Consider the following 21942-nt stretch of genomic DNA (forward strand, 5'->3'; position numbering starts at 1 on the left):
CGACTGAACTATCTCCCCAGCCCCTGAAGAGTTATAGTTTCAGAACCTCTGATTAATTTTAAGTTAGATCCAGTTTTCATTGATTTCCTTTATATCATTGTAGAACCATCTATTTAGCTAGACCCTTGTTTTGTTCGTTTTTGTTGTTTTCGCCATCTCCTGTATAAAATAATCTAAGGGCAGGAGAAGGGTGTACACATCACTTAGGCATGGTCCTTCCCCTTTGGGACCTAACATTTTTCAGGAATTGTTATATACGACTACTAGGTACAGATCAGACTATATTATTAGAATGTAAGTATAGATGATATACTAGTTCTGAATAGCACTAGGAGAATAGATTCTCAACTGGAATAACAGAAAAGGTGATAGTTAATTTGGACCTTGAGTTTGAGACTTTGACTAAGAGGGAGAGAGAAAAGACAGATGCAGGTGTGGAGAGCGATATTAGCAAGGTGTACAGTGGTCATGTGAATGGCATGCCTGCAAAATGACAGATGGTCCCTTGTGACCAGAATATAGGGAGACCCTGCATGAACAGCTGTTGATTATGGTAGGTGATATGACTAGGTCGTCAGGTACATGTGGCTTTGATACCACAATGAGTTTGAATTTTTTTTTCTGTCTCCACATTTTTATTGGTGCATTATTATTGTATATAATGATTGGATTTGTTGTTACATATTTGTATATGACACACAATATAATAAATTTGACCAATATGAATTCCCAGCATTTTCCCCTCTCCCTCTCCTCCTCTCACCACCTGGTCCCTTTATTCTGCTGATCTCCTTTTGCTTTTCATGAGATCCCTGCCTCCTTGAATTTTTTTTTTTTTAAATAGGAATTAGGGTACTTTTAAATTAACTGGGCTGTTTTTTTGGTACCAAGAATTGAACTCAGGGATGTTTTAACCATGAGCCACATCCCCAGCCTTTTTTAAAAGTTTTTATTTTGAGACAGGGTCTCGCTGAGTTGCTTAGAGCCTCGCTAAATTGCTGAGGCTGGCCTTGAACTTTGAAACCTTCTGCCTCAGCCTCCCAAGCCACTGGGATTAGAGGTGTGTGTCACCATGCTAGGCAACTTGAGTGTTTCCTTGAAACTCAGTATTCTTCCTGACCGCCTTCATACCTTTAAGTGGGTATAGTAATAGATACATAGGCAAAGGTAGGTATACTTAAAAAAGTATTGAGTATAGTGATGTCATTGTGCCAGATAAAACAGAAACTACAAACCTGCAAGGTTTTGTTTATTTTGTCATTCCACTTCTGTTTTTGCTATTCTCTGACTCCTAAGTCTGATCCTTTGTCCTAGCTTCATTTGTTTTCTCTGGTTCTCATTTTTTCACCTGTTAAAGTGAGGGTCATTTGAACTGGTATTTTCTTTTTTGAGACTGGGGAATGAACTCAGGGGCACTCAACCACTGAGCTGCATCCCCAGCTCTTTTTTGTACTTTATTTAGAGATAGGATCTCGCCAAGTTGTTTAGGGCCTTCTTTAGGGCCTCGCTAAGTTGCAAAGGCTGACCTTGAACTTGAAATCCTCCTGCTTCAGCCTCCCGAGCTGCTGGGATTACAGGCTTGTGCCATCATGTGTGGCTGAACTGGCATTTTTAGAAAAAAGTCTTTGGATATCTTAAATGACTAGAAATAATTTTTGGATACGTATAAGCCAACTCCGAGTGCTTTTCTGTATTAACTAACTAAGGGGAGGAAGGATAAGTGGAATAAATAGTAAAGTTAAAAAAAATGCCTTCACCTTTTTAAAACTTTGAGTATCTAACTATTGAGAATCTTCTTAAGATTCACTTTATTTTTATTGAAATAAAACTGAAGATTCACTCTTAAGAATAGTTATAACAGAAAAGTAAGTGCTGTGTCATTGTCATCTCTTGTTTTGGCTCACATAACCAGACTTCAGCAAGACATGCTATCTCTATCACATGGCCAACAGCGGGAGGTATCTGGTGTAGATTATTCTTCCTGGAGGAATAGATTTAAATTCACTTGGTCAGAAATGTTGCAGACCAGAGCCTGATTGTAGATCCAAAATGCATTCAGTCAGGACCAAACACAAGCTTCCTGGATAGTTACTGTAAGTAAGAAAGCTAGGCTTTGAGCCTTGTGATGCAAGATTTTTTGTACGTGCATGTGTTTGCTGTGTTTTTGCATTTAGAGGGCAGAGCTCCCTAAGTTAGCAGTGGGAAAAGGGACTCTTTGTTATGGGAACTACTTGGGAGTAAAATGTAACTTATTTTAACCTGTATCACTGTGTTCTTTCATGTAGGAATTTATTTGGGTGATGGCTTCAGCTATTCTAGTAATCAAGGGTTCTTTCCTGTTGCTAATCCTGTGATGAACCGGACAAATAGTTATAAACCAGAACCCTTTCAAATCCGGAAATTGCATCAGTTCCTAAAGTACAGCTATTATTCTTGCAGCATATAGGGAGTCACCTGGGGGTGGAAAGGTAATGCATTCTTCAGGGGTTTGAAGTTTATTGCTTAGGGCTATGAGATCCTGGCTGAGTGTCTGTTGTCATTTGTGAGTCTCCTTCTGAGGGGAAGCAGAGAAATTCAGATTTTCTTCAAAGATCTTATGTGCTTGTGAACTGTATAAACTGGTACCAGATTCCTCTAGAGATCCTCACTGAAGATTTGGTTTTACTTCTAATGAAATACTATGTTGATTGAAATCAAGGTTTTTTGGTTAAATAAAAACAACATAGCCACCAGACAAATAAGGTTCACATTGATATGTAATAGGCCTTCAAAAGAAATTGATTAAAGACAAATTTGGGGACAGCAGTGCCAGAGGCTGAAGGCAGGAGGATTACAAATTCAGCAACTTAGTGAGACCCTTAGCAATTTAGCAAGATCCTGTCTCAAAATAAAAAAGGACTGGGGATATAGCTCAGTGGTAAAATGCCCCTGGATTCAATCCTCAGTACTCCCCACTCCCCCATCCCACGCCAAATTGGGGGAAGTAAAGTTACCATTTAGTAGATGAAAGCTTGCTAAGCAAAGTAAAAAAAGAAATCTGATGTTGAACATGAAATCATGATGTAGGCTATACCTTTGAACATGTTAGATCGTAAGTAATCTCTAGGTCTGACTGGGATATTGGGTTCCTTCCACACCTGAGGAGTAAACAGTGCATTTTAGCCATAGCATATTTACTAATCAGTTTTGTTTTTGTTTTGGTGGGGGTAGTACTGGGGATTGGACCCAAGGGTGCTCTACCATGAGCTATGTTCCTGCTGCTTTTTTGGAGAAAGGGTCTTGCTAAATTGCTTTGATTGGCCTTAAACTTGTGATTCTCCTGCCTCAGCCTCCAGAGTAGCCAAGATTACAGGTGTGTATCACCACATTTGGCAACTACTATGTTTAAATTAGATACGAACACTAATCTGTATACACCTTGAAAATACTTTCAGTTTGGTAGTTAATTCCAAAGTTTGTGGATTATCTAAAGTAAACCACCCAGCAGAGGAGGTGCTTATGACTTCATCATATATTCTTATTTACTATTTATGAGCACATGACTATTAATAGTGGGACAGTAGTCAGTAATCAGTAGACCTTGATTCTGTTCTTTGCTTTATCATCATGTTATGTAGTTTTCTCTTGCCTTAGTTTACCTATTTCAAAACATTTCTTACCAGATAATTTCACTTGAGGCATGTGGTTAATATGAAAGATCAAATGTCCAAAGTGCTGTGCTTGCAAACCATGTGTTCTCTTGGTGTCTAGTTAGATAATATGGGGCTTATTTTCTGGCGGAGCAGTGTCAGGCTCTTTTGATGTTAGCCAGGACTGGGTGGAATTTCTTACGCTCTAGTCATTTTGGCTCAAGTAGGGCACGGTGCACTGGTGAATTTATTTTCAGTCCATATCTGCCATTTTTTTAAACTTTTCAATAAACCTGAATACAGTTATAATTGTATAATTGAGAGAACTTGATTTCTTGATTTATGGAATAATAGTCATACATATTCACATTGAGGGTCTGTATGAGGTTTATTTATTAATAGCTAATTGAAGCGATGAAACTGAATTATACGTAGCTGATAGAATAAACAACCTGAGGAATCATTTAACATAACACTCTCATTTTACAGTTGGGGAACTCGGCCCCAGAGGTGACTCACTCAAGGCCACAGTGAGTGTCATATTCAACCAGTTCTTCAGTGAAACATAGAAGCTTCTGTACTCAGCTTTCAAATTCTTTTGCATCCTACTCACAAATCCATTTAGTGTTAACTTTACTATTTATACAGATAGAAGAAGAATAGTATAAATGGTCAATGAAAGAATTTTTTTGAAAGTAGCTACTTCTTATTTACAAGGGTATATTTTTTAGTTTTCCTGAATACCCAGATTTGAAAACAATACTGTGTTATGTCCTTTTGCCTATAAAATATGTAACTGAACATTTAAGGCATAACTGAATATTAAATAACATCAAATGGTTCTGTGTGAGATGAAATTTATACATGAATTTATTATAGGATGGAACACTCACAGAACCATTTTAAAAAATCTACCGAGCACTTAAAAAGCATATTATACTTGTACACATTGTAAAATAAATAAATAGCCAGGCATGGTGGTGCATGCCTGTCACCCAGCAACTTGGGAGGCTGAGACAGGAGAATTGTAAGTTTGAGGTCAGCCTCAGCACCTCAGTGAGACCTTTAGCAACTTAGCAAGACCCTGTCTCAAAAATAAAAACGAAAAAGGTCTGGGGATGTGGCTCAGTGGTAAAGTATCCCTGACTTCAGTCCACAGTTCCCAAACAACCAAACAAAAAAATCTCACATAATAACTAGAAAATTAGGTAATCTTAATTTATTGACAACTGAGGTTTCTGACTAAAATTTAGTATCACTAAATTTCCAGTATCACTAGCAATGCTTATTCAATAAGTAGAGTTTGTGTGCATGTGTTTTTAAGTCATACTTCTATTTGTGTGTGGGACAAATAAAAATAGCTAAACCATTGAGATGCAGATGCTGAGTGGTTGGCTGGATGCACTCCTAGTCAAGTGACCTTCCCACTTTCCAATTCTGTAATTTTCTATCAGTTTTGCCTTCTGGCAAATTTAAACTGCTGAACCACATGTCAGCCCAGGAGGTGGTGTGGGAATATGTGGAGGTAGGGATCTAGGAGGGGAAGGTTTACTAAGGATTGAGAAACTGGTATTTATCTAAAATCTGTTAAATAATAATTAAAATGTATTTGTATTTTCACTGATACATGCTAGGCAAGTGTTCTGCCACTGTGTGACGTCCCCAGACCTTTTAAAAAAATTTAAATTTCGAGATGGGGTTCCTCTAAGTTGTTGTTCCTCAAACTTGACCTCAAACTTGTGGGGTAGGGGAATGTTGGGGAGTAATATGGACCAAATTATATTGTTATATTGTGCACATGTATAAATATGTAACCAAAAAATTCCATCATTATGTACAACTGCAAAGCACCAATAAAAAATGTGAAAAGAGAAAAAAAATAGATGATATAAAACGTACAAAAGCAAAAACAAAACAACAACAAAAAAAACTTGTAGTCTGCCTGCCTCAGTCTGCTGAGGAGCTGGGATTACAGACAAGCATCACCACTTCTGTTCTAAATCAGGAAATTTGAGTAGATTGTACTGTAAGACTCATTATAGAGTTGTGGGGGAAAATTTTATCTATTGGACCCTTGTATGTCATTAAGGATAGCACAGATGTCTCAAATTTCTTTGACCATGAAACAGTTTAATTGTAGACATCCTTTATTGTTTTTAGTACAGAATGCTCTCAACAGCTAACTGGTAGATAAAAAAGGGACAAGCAGTGATTTTGTGTGTGTGTGTGTGTGTGTGTGTAATCTCTTGACATTAGAATTTCTTAGTCCCCCCCATTTGTCAGTGACATTTATTTATTTATTTATTTATTTATTTATTTATTTATTTATTTATTTATTTATTTATTATTTATTTATTTATTTATTTATTTGCGGTGCTGGGGATCGAACCCAGGCAAGCACTCAAGGCAAGCACTTGTGCACGCAAGGCAAGCACTCTACCAACTGAGCTATCTCCCCAGCCCTGTTTTATTTATTTATATGTGGTAGCGAGAATTGAACCCAGTGCCTTGACACACACTAGGCAAGTGCCCTGCCACTGAGCCAAAACCTCAGACCTGTCAGGTTTTTATCAAATTCTTTAATGGACCTTTTTTGGCATTTTTCCTGGCAGGGTCTGGAGTTAAAATATTTCAGATGTAAAGTAGTCCAGGCAAAGGATAAGGCTTCCTACCCACATTCATGTGAATGGGTTCAGAGTGTGCCACTACTACTGTCTTACAGTTGAAATTATATTTGAACTCTTGTTTATGATTCCCTCTGAAAATTTGCTGATGTCTGAATTCATAGTCATTATTCAGTAGTGGAATTCATCATTTCAGTAGTGAAATTCAGTTTGAGATTGCATTTGCTGCAGACTGTCATGCCACAGGATTTCTAATTCCCACCCCAAATAGAGTTTTACTTCTTTTGGCAGCAAAAGTACCAGTTTTTTTTTTTTTTTTTTTTAACTGCCAGTTTTTGTCACCAGTTTCACACTGGTAAAAGTATAGTTATTGCTGGTCATGTTCAGCGTGTTGACTAGAATGGGATGGGAACAACTGTAGAGAAGAGAGCCATAGAGTCTTGCTGAATTTAAGCAGAGCTGGAACATTTAAGCAGAGATTTCAAGAATGAAAAGCTTTTCAGGACTAGGGATGTGGCTCAGTGCTATAACACTTTTTTAGCACGTCCAAGGCCCTGGGTTCAATCCCAAGGCCTTGGGATTTCCAAGAGGAAAAAGACACTTGCTTAATAGGAGGAAAAAAAATGGTATGGGAATAATTCTCTTTGTATGTTCTTGGAAAGACAATTATTGATCGAAGATAATGGTTTTATATAACTGACATTTAAAAAATTATATAAAGGTTAAAATGTGATGTTTTGATATATTTGGTGAAAGGATTACTTCAGTTGAGCAAATTAGCATATCATCTTAATTAGTTACCGTGTGTGTGTGTTTCACTTAGCATAATGTCCTCGAGGTTCATCCATGTTGTTGCAAATGACAAGTTCTTTCTAAAGACTGCATAATATTCCTAGCCCAATCATTTATAATCTTCTCTTTTTTTTTTTTTGGTACTGGGAATTGAACCCAGTGGTGCTGAACCCACTGAGCCATATCCCCAGCCCTTTTAAATACTTTATTTAGTGACGGGGTCTCTCTTAGTTGCTTCAGGACCTCGCTAAATTGCTGAGGCTGGATTTGAACTCAATCCTCCTGCCTCAGCCTCCCGAGTCACTGGGCTTACAGGTGTATGTCACTGCGCCTGGCCTTATTGATAACTCTTGATCAGGAATTAAAGTAACCATTTTAATTAGGAAACCTGATAATAAAAAGGCACATGGAAGAAGGCTCAAATTTATTAAAATTTTTTATTTTATTTGGAAGTTATATAAATTCAGTATTTAATGTCTTTCCAAATCTTGATATTTTTTCTTATATAGTATAAGGAATATATAATGAGTATTTTCACCATATAAATCTGGACAAATTTCCTCCAAATTCTCTGTGCTGGAAAAAGGTTAACTCCTGGGCTTCGTTATCCTCTCTGTACTTTATTTTGTGTAGTAGAATTCAGTAGTTGATGCTATTCCGTATTTAAACCCCTATGCCTCCAACCTCATACTTTGTATATTGAAACATACAGCAAAGCCTTTAGGTGTTAGATTTGGAGTTTGGGGAGTAGAATTACCCTGAGTTTTTTAGGGTTCTAGAAAAATATTTGCTTCGTACATGTTATGTAATAGTGGTGGCCACACATCTTGGTGGAAACAAACAAAATGTAATGAATGAAAAGGTCTATGACTTCTGTATTTCTAGCAAATAAGGACAGTGTAAGTGGGAGGCCAGGATGTGTGGGGACAAGTCTGAAGAGAATGACTGTGTTCCTGACTCTGTCTTATTTGTTGTGGAGAGATAGACAGCGGAGAAGAGCTTGAAAGAAAAACCTGACCATTCGGTGGCTTGAATCATAATAAATTTTGACTTTTTAAAAATTTGGGTTGGCAGGTGGGTGCACACCTGTAATCCCAGAGGCTCAGGAGATTGAGGCTGGAGGATCAAAAGTTCAAGGCCAGCCTTGACAACTTAGTGAGACCCTAAGTATAATTAGGAAGACCGTGTCTCAAATAAAAAAATAAAAAGGACTGGGGACGTAGCTTAGTGATAAAATGGCCCTGGGTCCTATCCCCAATATATATATATATATATTTTTTTTTTTTTTTTCTGAAAACAAGTTTTATTTAAATAAGGGTTTAAATACATTACATAACATTAAAACTGGAAGGGAAAAAGAAAACCAAAAACCAGTTTATTACTTCACATGGCACTGGGCAGCTGTTGCTAGTGAGTTGCAAGCTCTATAGCTAGCTACAGGACTGATAACATCAGTTTGGTATTTGTTCCCTTGTCAAAAGTTTAACTGATATTAAGCTGGCCTCACATTCTGTTGTTCTGGACATCCCTTAGCTAGAATATGTCTAGTCAAAAAGACCTTGGTGGCAAGCCAGATGTCATTATCACCTCACTGGAAGGAAGGTGGCCTTTGAGTTCTGCCCACCTGGTCAGGTTAGACACCAGGGGCTCTTTTTTCTTTTTCTTAAAAAACAAAACAAAACAAAACAAAAACCCACCAAAGGCCCCCTTCTAGTGGTACAGCTGCCTTACCCCATCCTCCTGCTCAGGTCATCACACTCTTAGGATAGGGGCCTCTGCTGAGGGAGAGTTGAGAAGCTTCTGGTCAGACACAGCCATCTGATCTTGGGCCTCTGGGCTTTGCTGAAACATCACGTTATTGCTTTGTTTCAGAGTGGACACTGCCAGGCACCTACTGCTTGACCTCTGTTTAAATGAGGGACTTCAAGACTAGACAGCATGGCTCTTTTCAGTTTATTGCATGAAGGAGTTACACTAGTTCAAGTTAAAAGCGGACCCCAAATGGTTACATTATACAAGCTGTGAGGTTTTTAAACTTGTGACAAGGGACAGAAGGGAAATTCTACTCATTGCAAGGAAATCCTCACTTAAGCTTCAGTGAGCCACAAGCACTTAAAACCCATGAACCTTCAGCTGATCGTCCTTAGCCAGTCCAATCTCTACCAGGAACTGGCATATGTTCTTGCGCTGGTCACTCTGTAGCTGAATTACTTCTCCATATTCTGGATGCTCAATTACAGTACCATTGCAGGCAAATTTCTTCTTAAACGCCTTCACTAGTTTCTTTTTATGGTAATCATCAGCGATCCCTTGGACAGTGGTAAGGGTCTTCCTGCCGTTTCTCTGTTGAAATCTTATATGGATATAATCCTCAGTGCCAGCAGGAAGCAGGTCATCACCCTTACTTGCATCAGCAAAGGGGTCGAAAGAGTAGAGGTTCTGGATAGCGGACATACGATACAGATTCCTTTTCCTCGGTGGAAACGGCCTGCGGAAGGCGGCTGCGGGAGAAGGCGGGCGGGGGGGACAGAGCGTCGGGAAGCGAGGGGGCTCGAGGGGGAGGCTGCTGAGTCCTCGGCGGCGGCTCAGTGACTGGGGCTATATATATATTTTTAAAGGTGTAAGACTACATACTTACAGTGAGACTCTTTGGCTGCAACCAACTGAAGTAGATTGCTTAATTAAGCAAAAGAAAGATTTATGGGAAGGTCATTTATTTGTCCTCAAAAAAGAATAGAGTGAACCTTCCTTCCAGAGTATAGCCACAAAATTGTCCTTTTCTAATAGTTTTTTTTTTTTTCAGTCTTTTAGATATAACCTTAATCCTGTGGGGATAGGGACTGGTTTGTATTGTGGGAGATCAGAAGAATAAATTTCTTGGCAAACACAAGCAGTAATCATTACAGTATGCAACTAAAGATTGCTGTTTGACTTACATTTACCCAGTCAATAGTATGACTCATAGTTCACATCCTTTTGAATCTCTTGGAGTTTGTAGTAATTTAGACTTTGAAAGCAGGAATAGTATTCTGTATACATTTGTACTTCGCAAGTACTAGATGTTTAGTTTATTGCAGGCCTGTTGGCTCTCTTCACTCCATGATTTTTGTATTTTCTAGGCTAGTCATCTATAGTTTTACTTACAGTAAACTATAGTTCTTAGCTTCAGATTATGTTAAAAAATTAAGAGCTTGGTATTCTGTAAAAATGGTGATATATGTGGCCATCTTCCCAACCTAATTCAGAGACATGTCTGTATTTTTCATGCCAGCTGTGCTGTATGTTGTACTTTGGTGAATGGGACTGTAACGTGACTGATAAAGGAGAACTCACTCCAAGAAAAGGCCTATACTCAGTCTTCACTCAGAAAGCCTGTTTCATTCACCTGATAATGTAAATCTTTTTTTCTGGGACTATTCTCATCTGACCTCTTTTTGTATTCTTTTAAAAACTTTTCTAGGACGTGATTTGAAAATGAAGATACATGGTATAGTTGAAAGAGTATGAGACTTGAAATCAAAAGGCCCAATTTGAATCTTACTGGCTGTATCTTTCAATAAGTTGATTTTTTTGTATTTAAGTTATTAATAAAAAGGACAAAATGGCACTTGCTTGTCTCCCAGAAATGTGAGAACAAATAGTAATGACTTATCTTGGGTAAGACTGTCCATTTCTGAGCTTTACTTTTTTTTTTTCCAAATAAGTAAGCCTCTTCTACCTTTAAACTTTTTGATTATGCTTCTTTTTAAAATATCAAGTGATGAGAATGCCTAGAAAAGTCTTTCCCTTTGCAGTGCTCATTAAATGAAATATCTCTTTCCTTTTAAACAGGCAGTTGCAACAGTGCAGAATGGCTGACCTCAGTCTTGCAGATGCATTAACAGAGCCACCTCCAGAAATTGAGGAAGAGATAAAGCGGGACTTCATTGCCACACTGGAGGCAGAGGCTTTTGATGATGTTGTGGGGGAAACTGTCGGAAAAACAGATTATATTCCTCTCCTGGATGTGGATGAGAAAACTGGGAACTCTGAGTCAAAGAAGAAACCATCCTCAGATACCAGCCAGATTGAAGGTAAATATTTAAGACAAACTGGATATATATGTTCAGAAAGTAGATTGGAGATTATTATTTGAGTCATAATCTTAGAAGCCCTGAGGAAACTAAGTCAAGTTCTTTAATTATAGGCTAATAACTTTTCTTTTTAAATTTCTTCTTTAGAAACCAAAGGGACAGACTCTTTGTGTGTTCATGAGACTATAAATTACTTTTTTTTTTAAATATATTTTTTAGTTGTCAATGGACCTTTATTTATATGTGGTGCTGAGGATTGAACATGCTAGGCAAGTGCTCTTCCACTGAGCCACAACCCCAGCCCTATAAATTCCTTTTAATCCTAAAGTTTCTTTTGTAATATTTCAGCTCTCACATAATCTACTTCTTAATTTCCTTACTGTCCCTTTTTTCCTTTGAAAATAGCTTTGTAAAGTTAGATATATAACATTATGTACTTATATTAGAGTTTATCTTTGGGAATGAGATTCTATTTATTGTCTTTGGAGTCACTTCAGGTCAGGATTAAAACATGGATTAAAATCTTTAAAAAAGAGATTTGCTGTTTTTATATTTTCCTGGAGCAGATTTGCTAAATATTTGGTTGAGGATTTTTGCATCTATGTTCATGAGGAATATTAGTCTTCCATTGTCTGGTAACATCTTTGTCTGGCTTTAAAATTGAGGTCACGCTGACTTCATAAAATGTGTTGGGAAAGTGGTCCTTCCTCTTTTGTTTTCTAGAATAGTTTGTATAGAATGGATATTGTTTTCTCCTTCCTTTTTTTTCTTTCTTTCGTTTTTTTTCTTCTTTTCCTCTGAGGCGCCAGGGATACAAACTGCGGCCCTTGCGCATGCTAGGTGAGCACTCTCCAAAATGAGCCATTTCTTCAGCTCTTCTTTTTTTTTTTTTTTTAATATTTCTTAAATTGTTGATGGACACTTATTTTATTCATTTATTTATATGCGCTGCTGAGAATCAAACTCAGTGTTGCCTCATACATGAAAGGCAAGCCGTCTACCACTGAAGCACAACCTCAGCTCCTCTTCTTTTTTTTTTTTTCTTTTTTTTTTTTTCAGGTTTCATTCACTTTATTTTTCTTTTTTTTTTTGTATAAAAACTCTATGTTGTAGCCACAGCTGGAGCCTGGGTCCTCTGTACAGAGACTCTGGTGTGGGTTTTCACAAGATGGTCAGTGAATTCCTGATAGGGAGACTTGGTGAACACAGTTTCTTTCCAGAGATCGGGAGTCAAATAGCTGTATGTCTTGGAGATGGCATCAAAGGTGGCCTTAGCGAAATTGCCCAAGGTGGCAGTGCAGCCCCTGGCAGAAGTATAGCAGTCATCAATACCAGCCATCATCAGCAGCTTCTTGGGCACAGGGGCTGAGACAATGCCAGTACCTCTGGGGGCAGGGATGAGCCGCACCAGCACAGAACCACAACGTCCAGTCACCTTGCAAGGAACAGTGTGAGGCTTGCCAATCTTGTTCCCCCAGTAGCCCCGCCGCACAGGAACAATGGAGAGCTTGGCCAGGATGATGGCCCCTCGGATAGCAGTGGCTACCTCCTTGGAGCACTTCACTCCCAGTCCAACATGACCATTGTAGTCCCCGATAGCTACAAATGCCTTAAACCTGGTCCGCTGGCCAGCACGAGTCTGCTTCTGTACAGGCATGATCTTCAAAACCTCATCCTTCAGTGACGCCCCCAGGAAAAAGTCGATGATCTCAGACTCCTTGATAGGCAAGGAAAAGAGGTAGATCTCCTCCAAGGACTTGATCTTCATGTCCTTGACCAGGCGGCCCAGCTTGGTGACCGGGATCCACTCCTTGTCTTCGGCCTTGCCCCCCGCGAGCGCCGCGGCCCCGCAGACCGCTGGGCCCACCCATTCCGGGGCCCCCGGGCCCTCCGGGCCCTCCGGCTGCACCGGCGTCATCCGCCATTTGGTGTTTTTCCAGAGAAGAAGCTTCTTTTTAATGTTTGATGGAATTCATCAATAAAGCCATCTGTGCCTAGTTTTGTCAAGTTTTAAACTAAGAATTAAATTTCATTAAGAGATAATAGGACTAACTGGGCATATAATCCCAGCTCCTTTGAAGACTGAGGCAGGAGGATCCCAGCTTCAAGACTAATCTGGGCAATTTAGCAAGACCCTCTTTAAAAAATAAAAAAAGGACTAGGGATGTCATTCAGTGGTTGAGTGCTTACCTACCTACCCCTGATTTCCCCAGTTGTCCCTCCTCTCTCCCCTGACAAAAGAGAGAATAGGATTATTTTGGTAATTTGTATCTTCGTCTCCCCCAACCCCTTTATTTCCTTTGGGGATTGAACCTAGAGTCTCATGCATAATAGGCGAATGCTCTCTTACTGAGCTATATTCTACCCAGCCCTAATTTGCATCTTTCTAGAAATTCCTTGGTCCTTTTTCTCTAAATTGTGAAATTAATAGAGATAAAATTGTAATATCCTGTTCTTTTAATGTTCTAAGACCTATTGTCATGAACCTTCTTTCCTTATATTGATAATCTGTATTCTTTTTTTCTTGGTAAGTTTAGATAGAGGTTTATCAATTATTTTGATCTTTTTAAAGATTTACTCTTTTGGTTTTATTGAGTTTTTTTTTCTACTGTCTTTCTGTTTTTAATTTCTGCTCTAGCTTTGTTATCTTTTTTCTTTTTATTTTGAGTTGATTTGCTCATTTCACTTAAGGTAGCAGCATAGACAATTGATTTGAGACTTTCTTTTCTCTCCTCTCCCTCTCCCTCTCCCTCTTCACCAGGGATTGAACTCAAGGGCACTTAACCACTGAGCCACATCCCCAGTCCTTTTTTATATTTTTATTTAGAGTCAGAGTCTCACTGAGTTGCTGAGGCTAGCTTTGAACTTGTAATCCTCCTGCCTCAGCCTCCTGAGCTGCTGGGATTACAGGTGTGTGCCACCTCATCTGGCAAGACCTTCTTTACTAGTGTAACCATTTAATATTTATAAATTGCCCTTTTAGCTTTGTCCTGTGAATTCTTTTTTTTTTTTTTTTTTTTCCCCCTCCTTGGTACCAGGGGTTTACCCTAGAGGTGCTTAACCACTGAGCTTCATCCCCAGCCCCTTTTTATATTTTTGATTTAGAGAAAGGATCTTTGAGTTGCTTAGGCCTCACTAAGTTGCTGAGTTCAAAACTCATGATCCTCCTGCCTCAGCCTCCTGAGCTGCTGGGATTGCAAGTATGTGCCACCATGTCCAGCTGTCCCATGGATTTTGATATGTTGTATATTTTTTTCCCAGGGTATATTTATTTCTTTTTCTGAAAAAGCTAGTACTGGCTAGGTATGGTGGCCCACACCTTTAATTTCAGCCTTTTGGGAGGCTGAGACAGAAGGATCATAAGTTGTAGACCAGTTGGACAACTTAGATCTGGTCTCCAAAAACAATAGAAAGGGTTGGGGGTCTAGGTCAGTGTTAGAGCACCCCTGGGTTAAATCCCACAGTAAGTACTACATAAGAAAAGCAATTTTTAAAAAGCCTTTCATGAAGAAAAGATGTTGTATTTTTATTTCCATTCAATTGAACATAGTTTCCCTTATGAATTCCTCTTTGAATTGTGGTTTGTTAAGGACATTGCTTAATTCATAGCATTTGGGGAGTTTGCAGATAGTTTTCTGTAACTGATTTTTAGTTTACTTTGGTTCTATAGCTATCAGAAGATATTCTTTTTTTTTTTTTTTTTCTGGCTACAAGTTTATTCAAAACAAAATAATCCTATCTAACTTGACTGAGGTGACTGACCATGTCCATGACCAAATCCTCCTCTAAACTGGAATTTGGTTGCTGACCCTGGGCCCCAGCCTCGGCTTTCTTGTCAGCATCAGGGGCACAGCACTCCGTCTCTAGGGGTCTCTTTTGGCTTCCCCTCTTGTGAGTCTTGCAGGTGGCTTGCCCTCCAGACCTTTGGGCCAAGGCCTGCCAGTTTCTGGTCAGCTGCGGTGTAGAGTGGCAGGTGGAGTAATCTCAGAGATATTGGAGGCCCTCATTGGTCAGGTACCAGTGGAAATGTCTCCATGCAAACTGTTCCTTCACATAGCCTCAAGACTTGAGGGACTGCTTGGCCTTTATGACGTGAAGGTTGGGCACATTCTTATCTGCCAGTTCTGGGTGCTTGGGCATGTGGACATCCTTCTTGGCTACCATTACTCCCTCCTTAAAAAGGAGTTCATAAATGGTAATCTGATTCTTCTTGGGCATCAACATTGCGGAGGCTTCAGGGTCTGAGGCCGAGGCTGGAAAGGAAGGGGCATGCGCGGCGCAGCCAGAAGATATTCTTTAAAATTTCAGTATATTTTAATTGTTAAGGTTTGTTTTGTGAGCTACAGTATATTCTATTTGGACAATGTCTGTGAGCCTTGAAATAATGTGTATTATGCTATTATTGGGTGGAATGTTCTATTAATGTTAGAAAAGTCTAGTTGATTGAGAGCATTTGGTTTTCTGTGTCCTTATTAACCTTCTGTCTACTTGTTCTGATGATCTGAGTGATTGAATTCTATGTCATTTTGTGTATTTGTTTAATTCTTCCTTAAGTTCTTTCAGTTTTTGTTTGATGTGTTTTTCAAGATGTTATCACATGTATATATCTACATTTTGATGGTTATGTATTCCTGAATAATTCACTTTTTTTTCATTATATAATGTGTGTGCCCCCTACCCCACCCGCCTTCATACTGGTGATCGTATACAAAGTCTCACACATGATAGGCAAGTGCTCTGCCACAGAGCTATGGCCCTAGCCCTGTTATGGCCCTAGCCCTGTTATGGCCCTAGCTCTGTGCCTGCCTTTCTTCTTCTTTTTCTTTCAATATATTTTAGCTGTACATGGACATAATATCTTTATTTATTTATTTTTATGTGGTACTAAGGGTTGAACTCAGTGCCTCACACATGCAAGGCAATTGCTCTACTACTGAGCCACAACCTCAGCCCCATACTTTTCTTTTTTTTGTCAGGTTTCAAATGCATTTTTTATTCACTATTTTTGATGACTATAAATAAATAAGTGTTTCCACTATGGAAAAGAAAGTTAGCACAGTACATTTTCATGACTGGGGAATGTATTTTCTCAAGTCATCTTCAATAGGGTAAAAACTTAAGAAAAAAACCTGAATGTTGGAATTCAGTTCTTTATATAAAGTCCCTTATGAAAACATAACAGAATAAAAATAAACCCAAAAGGAGGGCAGGGCAAAATTAAAAAAGAAAAAGAAGAAAAAGAAAAAGGAAAAGAAATTAAGACGACTCATTGCTTCTCCGATTTCTCCCCAATCTCCTCTCCAGGCTCCTTGTTCCCCTCCTTAACAGAAAGACCTTCCAGCTTTTCAGTCACTTTTTCAGCATTATCATTTTTGCCCAGTCCTTTCTTTTCTCTCTCTTCAATCGCTTTCCTGCATTCTTCAAACTTTGTTTTGAATTTTTGTGCATTCTCAGCATTTAGGAAGCAGATGGCAAGCAGCTCCGGCTTAGGGTACTCATCAGCAAAGTCAGCATGGGTGTTCCAAACCCAGGCACGGTCACTGCCGGCATTTGGCTTCAGTTCCATCGTTGGCGTGATATAGTGGTTGGCGCATATCGTCAGGGTCTTATCCCTCTTCATGAGAAGGCGTATGGTCCCTTTCTCCTTATGTCTCAGGAGCTTGACATCGCCGGTGCCTCGTTCCTTCCACTCTGGAAGATCATTCTCTGAAGCAAATCGAAATAGCTTTGCTCGCATCTTAAAAAGTTCCTCTTCATCTTCCTCCAGCGTTTTAATTTCTTGCTCAGGGAGCGAAACTATTGGCTCGAACTGGGGATCGTGGTTGGACTCATCTGCATTCTCAGTAGAGGTATCATGGTCCTGATGAGGGTCCTTGGCGGCCGCCATGGGGACGCGGCGGCGGCGGCAGCTCGGCTGGTTCGGTCCTCGCTGACTCCGCGGCCTCTAAGCGGCTAGTCGCAGCTTCTTTCCTCCGCCTCCGGCGCCGGCGCCTCCCGCCTGCCCGCTCTTCCCTCCGCCCCGCGACCCGAACCCCGACCCCTGACCCCCGCGGCGGGAAACGCCTCCCATACTTTTCTTTTAGTGGTAGCTTCCTCCAGGTCTGTAGCACTGATGGAGACCCTCTTATCTCCCTCACTAGCTCAAGGGTTTTTAAAAACTTATCTAGTGAAGACAGTCATCCAAGTGGGTATGAATCCATTGGGTGAGTTTGGACTCTTAAGTTAGTTGAACATTTTATACTTGCTGGTACTGCACCTAGCATCTCTTTTGTAGTCTGACACTCGAGAGCCGGTGCTTACCCTTCACATCTCCTTTAAGTACTTGTCTTTATTTGGATTTTATACTACTCAGTGGTCCTAACAACCCTCTGGTGAATTCAAGTTATGATTTGGTGGTTGGTCTGGCTTTTTCTTGTTGTTGGTATGGGGGTGATATTGCCTGTGTCTTCATGTAGTAGCGTGAAAGAGGAGAACTTGCTGCCTTTATGTAAGTTTTATTTGGGGAAGGGTGGTAAGCATAGATTATCAGGAAAACTGTTGAGTGTTTAAGATCTAATTACATCCACATAAATATTTACTGAGGAAAAAAATTAGATTTCTTTTTTAAAAAATATTTTTAGTTGTAGATGGACACAGTACCTGTATTTATTTATTTTTATGTGGTGCTGAGGGTCAAACCCAGTGCCTCACACATGCTAGGCAAGCACTCTACCACTGAACCATAACCCCAGTCCCAAAATTGAATTTCTTAATGGAAAATGGGAATATATGTTCTCTTTTAGACCTTTATGATCAGCGGAGTTATTTCTTCTCCTTTAATCAACTAACCTAAAAATAAAGTGGTAAGGCTTAAATATTTTTTAAAATATATTCATATATTTTAGTTGTACATGGGACACAATATCTTTATTTTATTTATTTTTGTGTGCTGCTGAGAACCAAACCCAGTCCCTCACACGTGCTAGGCAAGCACTCTACCACAACTCAAGACTTAAATATTGTAGTAACTGAATTCACGGTTAAGATCCTTCTCCCATCCCCATTATTTTGCCCTCTTCTGTCACTGGTGGAAATATCTTGCTTTTTATCATTTTCTGTTTTCCTTTGTGTATTGCTTCCACCATCTAGGACTGAAGGACAATGAAGTAGGAACAGGAAGTTTTCTTGTACTTCATTTTCAGTGATTTGATCCATGTCATATTAACTTCACTCACAAGGAAGAAAGTTGTTTAATGTTTGTTTTTATGGTACTGGGGATCAACCCAGGGCCTTGGACATGCTAGACACATGCTTTACCTCTGAGTTATATCCCAGCCCTTGGAGGAAATTTTTTAGAAACTTATGTTGCTTATAAAAATGATTGATTCTTCCCTACCATTCTTAATATGTAAATAACTTATAACTGAAAGTTCATTAACTTAGGCCACTCTAGAAATTGGTAGCAGTGGTTACTCTGAGGAGGAAAACTGGCTGGTTGGGGTGTAGGGGTTGGGAGATGTTGATGTTTGGAGACGAGGGGTCCCACTGAGAGTGAGGACAACAATGTCCCCCAGTATAGACATCAGAGACCAGGCTCTGAAGGCACAGATTTAATTTTACTTAGGATTGTACAAGACATATATAGGCACATTATCCAATCAGGTTAACACGCTTGTTAGAACATCAACAGAACCAACCTATAGGCAAGCTATACGTTGAACTAAAATAAACCAAGTATGCCTAAGTGATTCTGCCCAGCAACAAATCTGAGACAAAGGACTCGGGATGGTAAGCTCCAGCACACAGCATGAGGCGTGGCAACGTGGGTGAGCTCATATCACAGCTTGCTGGGATGCTTGATGAGCAAGGCCTTCCCTCAGCTCATAGCTCAGCCTCAGCAACTACAAAGTCCATGGCAAGTCTTTACCATTTCCTCATTTTCTCCATCCAGACTGTTGGGCTTATTTAGATCATGGTGTCAGTGACTGCTGTCAGATAAGCTTGAGGAATGTTCCCTCAGGGAGAATCTTATGTTTACTGTACATTCTTTTGGTCTAATTGGATTTTGTATATATATATTTCTCAACCTGTTCAAAAAGAATAATAGTAAAGTTAGTAAGTTAAATTATTAATCACAAAATTTTTTTCCATGCCAGCTTCCTAAAATTTTATTATACAAAGCTGAACTGAGAATGAGTGAAATGGAAGGTGGCCATTTGGAAACACCAAAGAAGAAAGGAGAGGAGTTCCTTATTTGACACTTGGGAAATATAGAGTAGTGAGTGGCTTCTCTTTGAATGGTGATTTCTCTTCTGTGGGTCTGATTTTTATGGAGTATCATACTATTGGGTTTTGCCAAAATGATAAATTTCATATTTGTATTTCATATAAAACATTGTAAATAAGATGTTCTTTCTTCTGAACATTTCTTCAGAATTGATGGAAGAACCTCAAACTTTTAATGTTTTATTATACATCTAGCTTTTTAATTTTGCTTTTCTTCTTGGAGTAGATTCAGTAAGCTATCACTGGTGCTTTTATTTTAAAAATTTGCAGCAGTCTCAGGCCAACCAGTGGAAATTTATCAACCATTTTCCTGCATCTAGATTCAGAAGGGGCAGTTGAATGGGTTACACATAATAGAACTCTTTGGACAATGGTGTTTTTATTTCCTTAAATTCTTATACACCCACTCTAATTTTAGCCTTCAACTTAAAAATGAGGGAAAAGAAAGCAGGGCTGCCTTTATGTCATTTAGCACAAAGTAGGAAAGTTGCTTGTTCCTCTGAGTACAATTCCTGCACCAAACTTGAATACATGAATTTGTCCAAGAAGCTCTATTTTTTTTTTTTTTTTTTTTTTTTTTTAAGTTGGAGATGGTATTTTAGGTTCACAGTGTGAGTGCTATGGATGCTCGTTGCTACTGGGTTTGATGTTGTTTTTAGGTCTTGTCTGTGTATGTACTATACACTTTCCTTTCCTTCTTTCTTTTTTATACTACTGGGAATTGGATCCAGGGCCTCATGTATGCTAGGCAAGCACTTTACCACTGAGCTACATCCGTAGCCCTACCTTTTCCCTTTTACTCATAAACTATGCACATATACCTGGGAATAAAACTAGTATCAAACTCTTTGTCTAAAATGCCTGTCATTGCTGGGCATGGTAGCACATGCCTGTAATCCCAGTGGCTTGGGAGGTTGAGTCAGGAGGATCACAAGTTCAAAGCCAGCCTCAGCAACTTAGTGAGGCCCTACGCAACTCAGTGAGACCCTGTCCCTAAATAAAATACAAAATAGGACTGGGGATATGTGGGTCACTGATTGAGTGCCTCTAAGTTCAATCCCTGGTACCACGCCCCAAAATAAAAAAATAAAATGCCTGCTATTTAAAAAAATAATAAATGCCTGTCACCCTAGAAAACAATTCTCAATTTCTTTCTTGTAATGTATGTTACTTGATTTTTTTTTGTTTTGTTTTGCTTCAAAAATAGTATATTCATTCATACTAATTGCTTGCTATCAGCACTATAAGACCCTAATTTCTAGGAAAGGAAGACACATTACAGAAGATTTCTCTCAGATGTGAAAAACTAAGCAATAATTCTTTGACTCTTTTTCATTCAATGTAATGTATATTCATTTTATGTACTGTTGACCCTGAGAACAAATAGTTGTTAAATTTGTGGATGAGCCACATATTTTTCTATATTCTGCTTAAATATTTCTATTTGTAAGATTGAGAACATGCATTCTTCTTTACATTCCACGAGGTCTTTGAAACTAAAAGCTTATTTCTGTCATTTATTTATTTTTGTAGTACTGGGATTTGAACCCAGGGCTTCACTCATGCTAGGCAAGGGCTCTACCACTGAACTACACCCTCAACCCCTAAAAGCTTATTTCTGTAGGAGAGGAAATTAACATAGGATAGTTAGTGGGCCTCGAAGTATGTTCTTTCCACCAGGAGTATCAGAAACTGTGTGCATGAGGCCTGATTTTAACAACCTCTTACAGATAAGTTGGATGCACAACTGAGATTGAGAAACATTAATCTAGGTGAAAGGGCCTAAGTAAGCCCTGGAAAGGATGATAACTAAGTATTGCAGAATTTCTTTGTCCAGCCGAGTAGATATCTTTTATAGAACATTACAACCAATCTAACTGACCACCAGAGGGCGGTGTTGGCATGAGTCTGACCTAATGCAGAAGAGACTACTCTTGGATTCAGACTGTGGAATCCTCTGAATTTTGCCCAAAGCTCATTCACTATAGTGCTTTTTCATATCTTATCCATACTGTCAGCTAACTGATAATACCCTTCTGTGCCAGGTTGATTTGCCAGCTGTGGGAATTCGAAATCTCTTGGGGAGAGGGGAATTTTAAATAAGTATAAGTTGAATATTCTTATGTCTTAAGAGAATGTGATGTTTCAAAAATGTGTGTGCTATTTTCAGTGAGTTTTCATTTCATGAAGGGTCCTCTGAGGAAATCAGTGAGAAAAGATTGTATTAGAATTTTTTGGGTTAGAATTTAGTAATGTGTATAGCATTCCATTTATTAGGATCCAACAGATCTTACCTGGAAATTTGCAAGCCTTTTTCCTAATCTAAAACTCTTTTTTTTTTTTTTTTGTTAAAATGTTATTTTTATTCTCTCCTGGGCTTAGATTTTTTAAATTATTATGTGTTGCATGTATGGTAGAGTCACAGCCTCTCATTTCTCATTTCCTTCTAACCTTTTTTTTTTTTTTTTTCCATTTTAATTTATTCTGGTAAATTGTTTATTTCTGCCTTAGCTCTCACAAGTATGCCTGGAATAGTCTTAGATCTGGTAATATCATCTA

General features: G+C 39.0%; 4 protein-coding genes and 1 pseudogene across 21 annotated transcripts in view; 1 reads left to right on the forward strand and 4 right to left on the reverse strand.

The window, feature by feature from the left end:
* The window catches only part of MAP4 (microtubule associated protein 4), a 178164-nt gene that overhangs the window by 52797 nt on the left and 103425 nt on the right, over positions 1-21942 (forward strand). For 16 of the 17 annotated variants that reach the window (XM_079116675.1, XM_079116669.1, XM_079116670.1 and 13 more), the window contains one exon: positions 10877-11118. In XM_079116675.1, the coding sequence (XP_078972801.1) occupies positions 10896-11118 (223 nt within the window). In that variant the 5' untranslated portion in view covers positions 10877-10895. Of the gene's footprint in view, positions 1-1951; positions 2094-10876; positions 11119-21942 lie in introns of those variants that run through there. The other variant, XM_079116672.1, reaches the window with a different exon arrangement.
* LOC306647439 (eukaryotic translation initiation factor 1-like) lies at positions 8718-9633 on the reverse strand. Its single transcript, XM_079116811.1, has one exon. The coding sequence runs from the start codon at positions 9497-9499 to the stop codon at positions 9158-9160; it is 342 nt and encodes a 113-aa protein (XP_078972937.1). The 5' UTR covers positions 9500-9633; the 3' UTR covers positions 8718-9157.
* LOC306647422 (small ribosomal subunit protein uS5-like) lies at positions 12189-13067 on the reverse strand. Its single transcript, XM_079116785.1, is given in 2 exon segments — positions 12189-12949; positions 12951-13067. Coding segments are annotated over 2 exon segments (822 nt in total). The 5' UTR covers positions 13044-13067; the 3' UTR covers positions 12189-12220.
* LOC306647433 (small ribosomal subunit protein eS10-like) lies at positions 14825-15840 on the reverse strand (annotated as a pseudogene). Its single transcript has one exon. The product of its transcript is annotated as a small ribosomal subunit protein eS10-like (transcript).
* Positions 16119-17164, reverse strand: LOC306647429 (ran-specific GTPase-activating protein-like). Its single transcript, XM_079116794.1, has one exon. It carries the CDS (start codon positions 17003-17005, stop codon positions 16385-16387), a length of 621 nt encoding a protein of 206 aa, XP_078972920.1. The 5' UTR covers positions 17006-17164; the 3' UTR covers positions 16119-16384.

The sequence above is a fragment of the Sciurus vulgaris genome (assembly GCF_902686455.1).
Source record: "Sciurus vulgaris genome assembly, chromosome: 16".
NCBI classification, from domain to species: Eukaryota; Metazoa; Chordata; class Mammalia; order Rodentia; family Sciuridae; genus Sciurus; species Sciurus vulgaris.

Coding starts and splice junctions, on each gene's coding strand:
- LOC306647439 (XM_079116811.1), bottom strand. CDS start 9,499: ATGTCCGCTATCCAGAACCTCTACTCTTTCGACCCCTTTGCTGATGCA.
- LOC306647429 (XM_079116794.1), bottom strand. CDS start 17,005: ATGGCGGCCGCCAAGGACCCTCATCAGGACCATGATACCTCTACTGAG.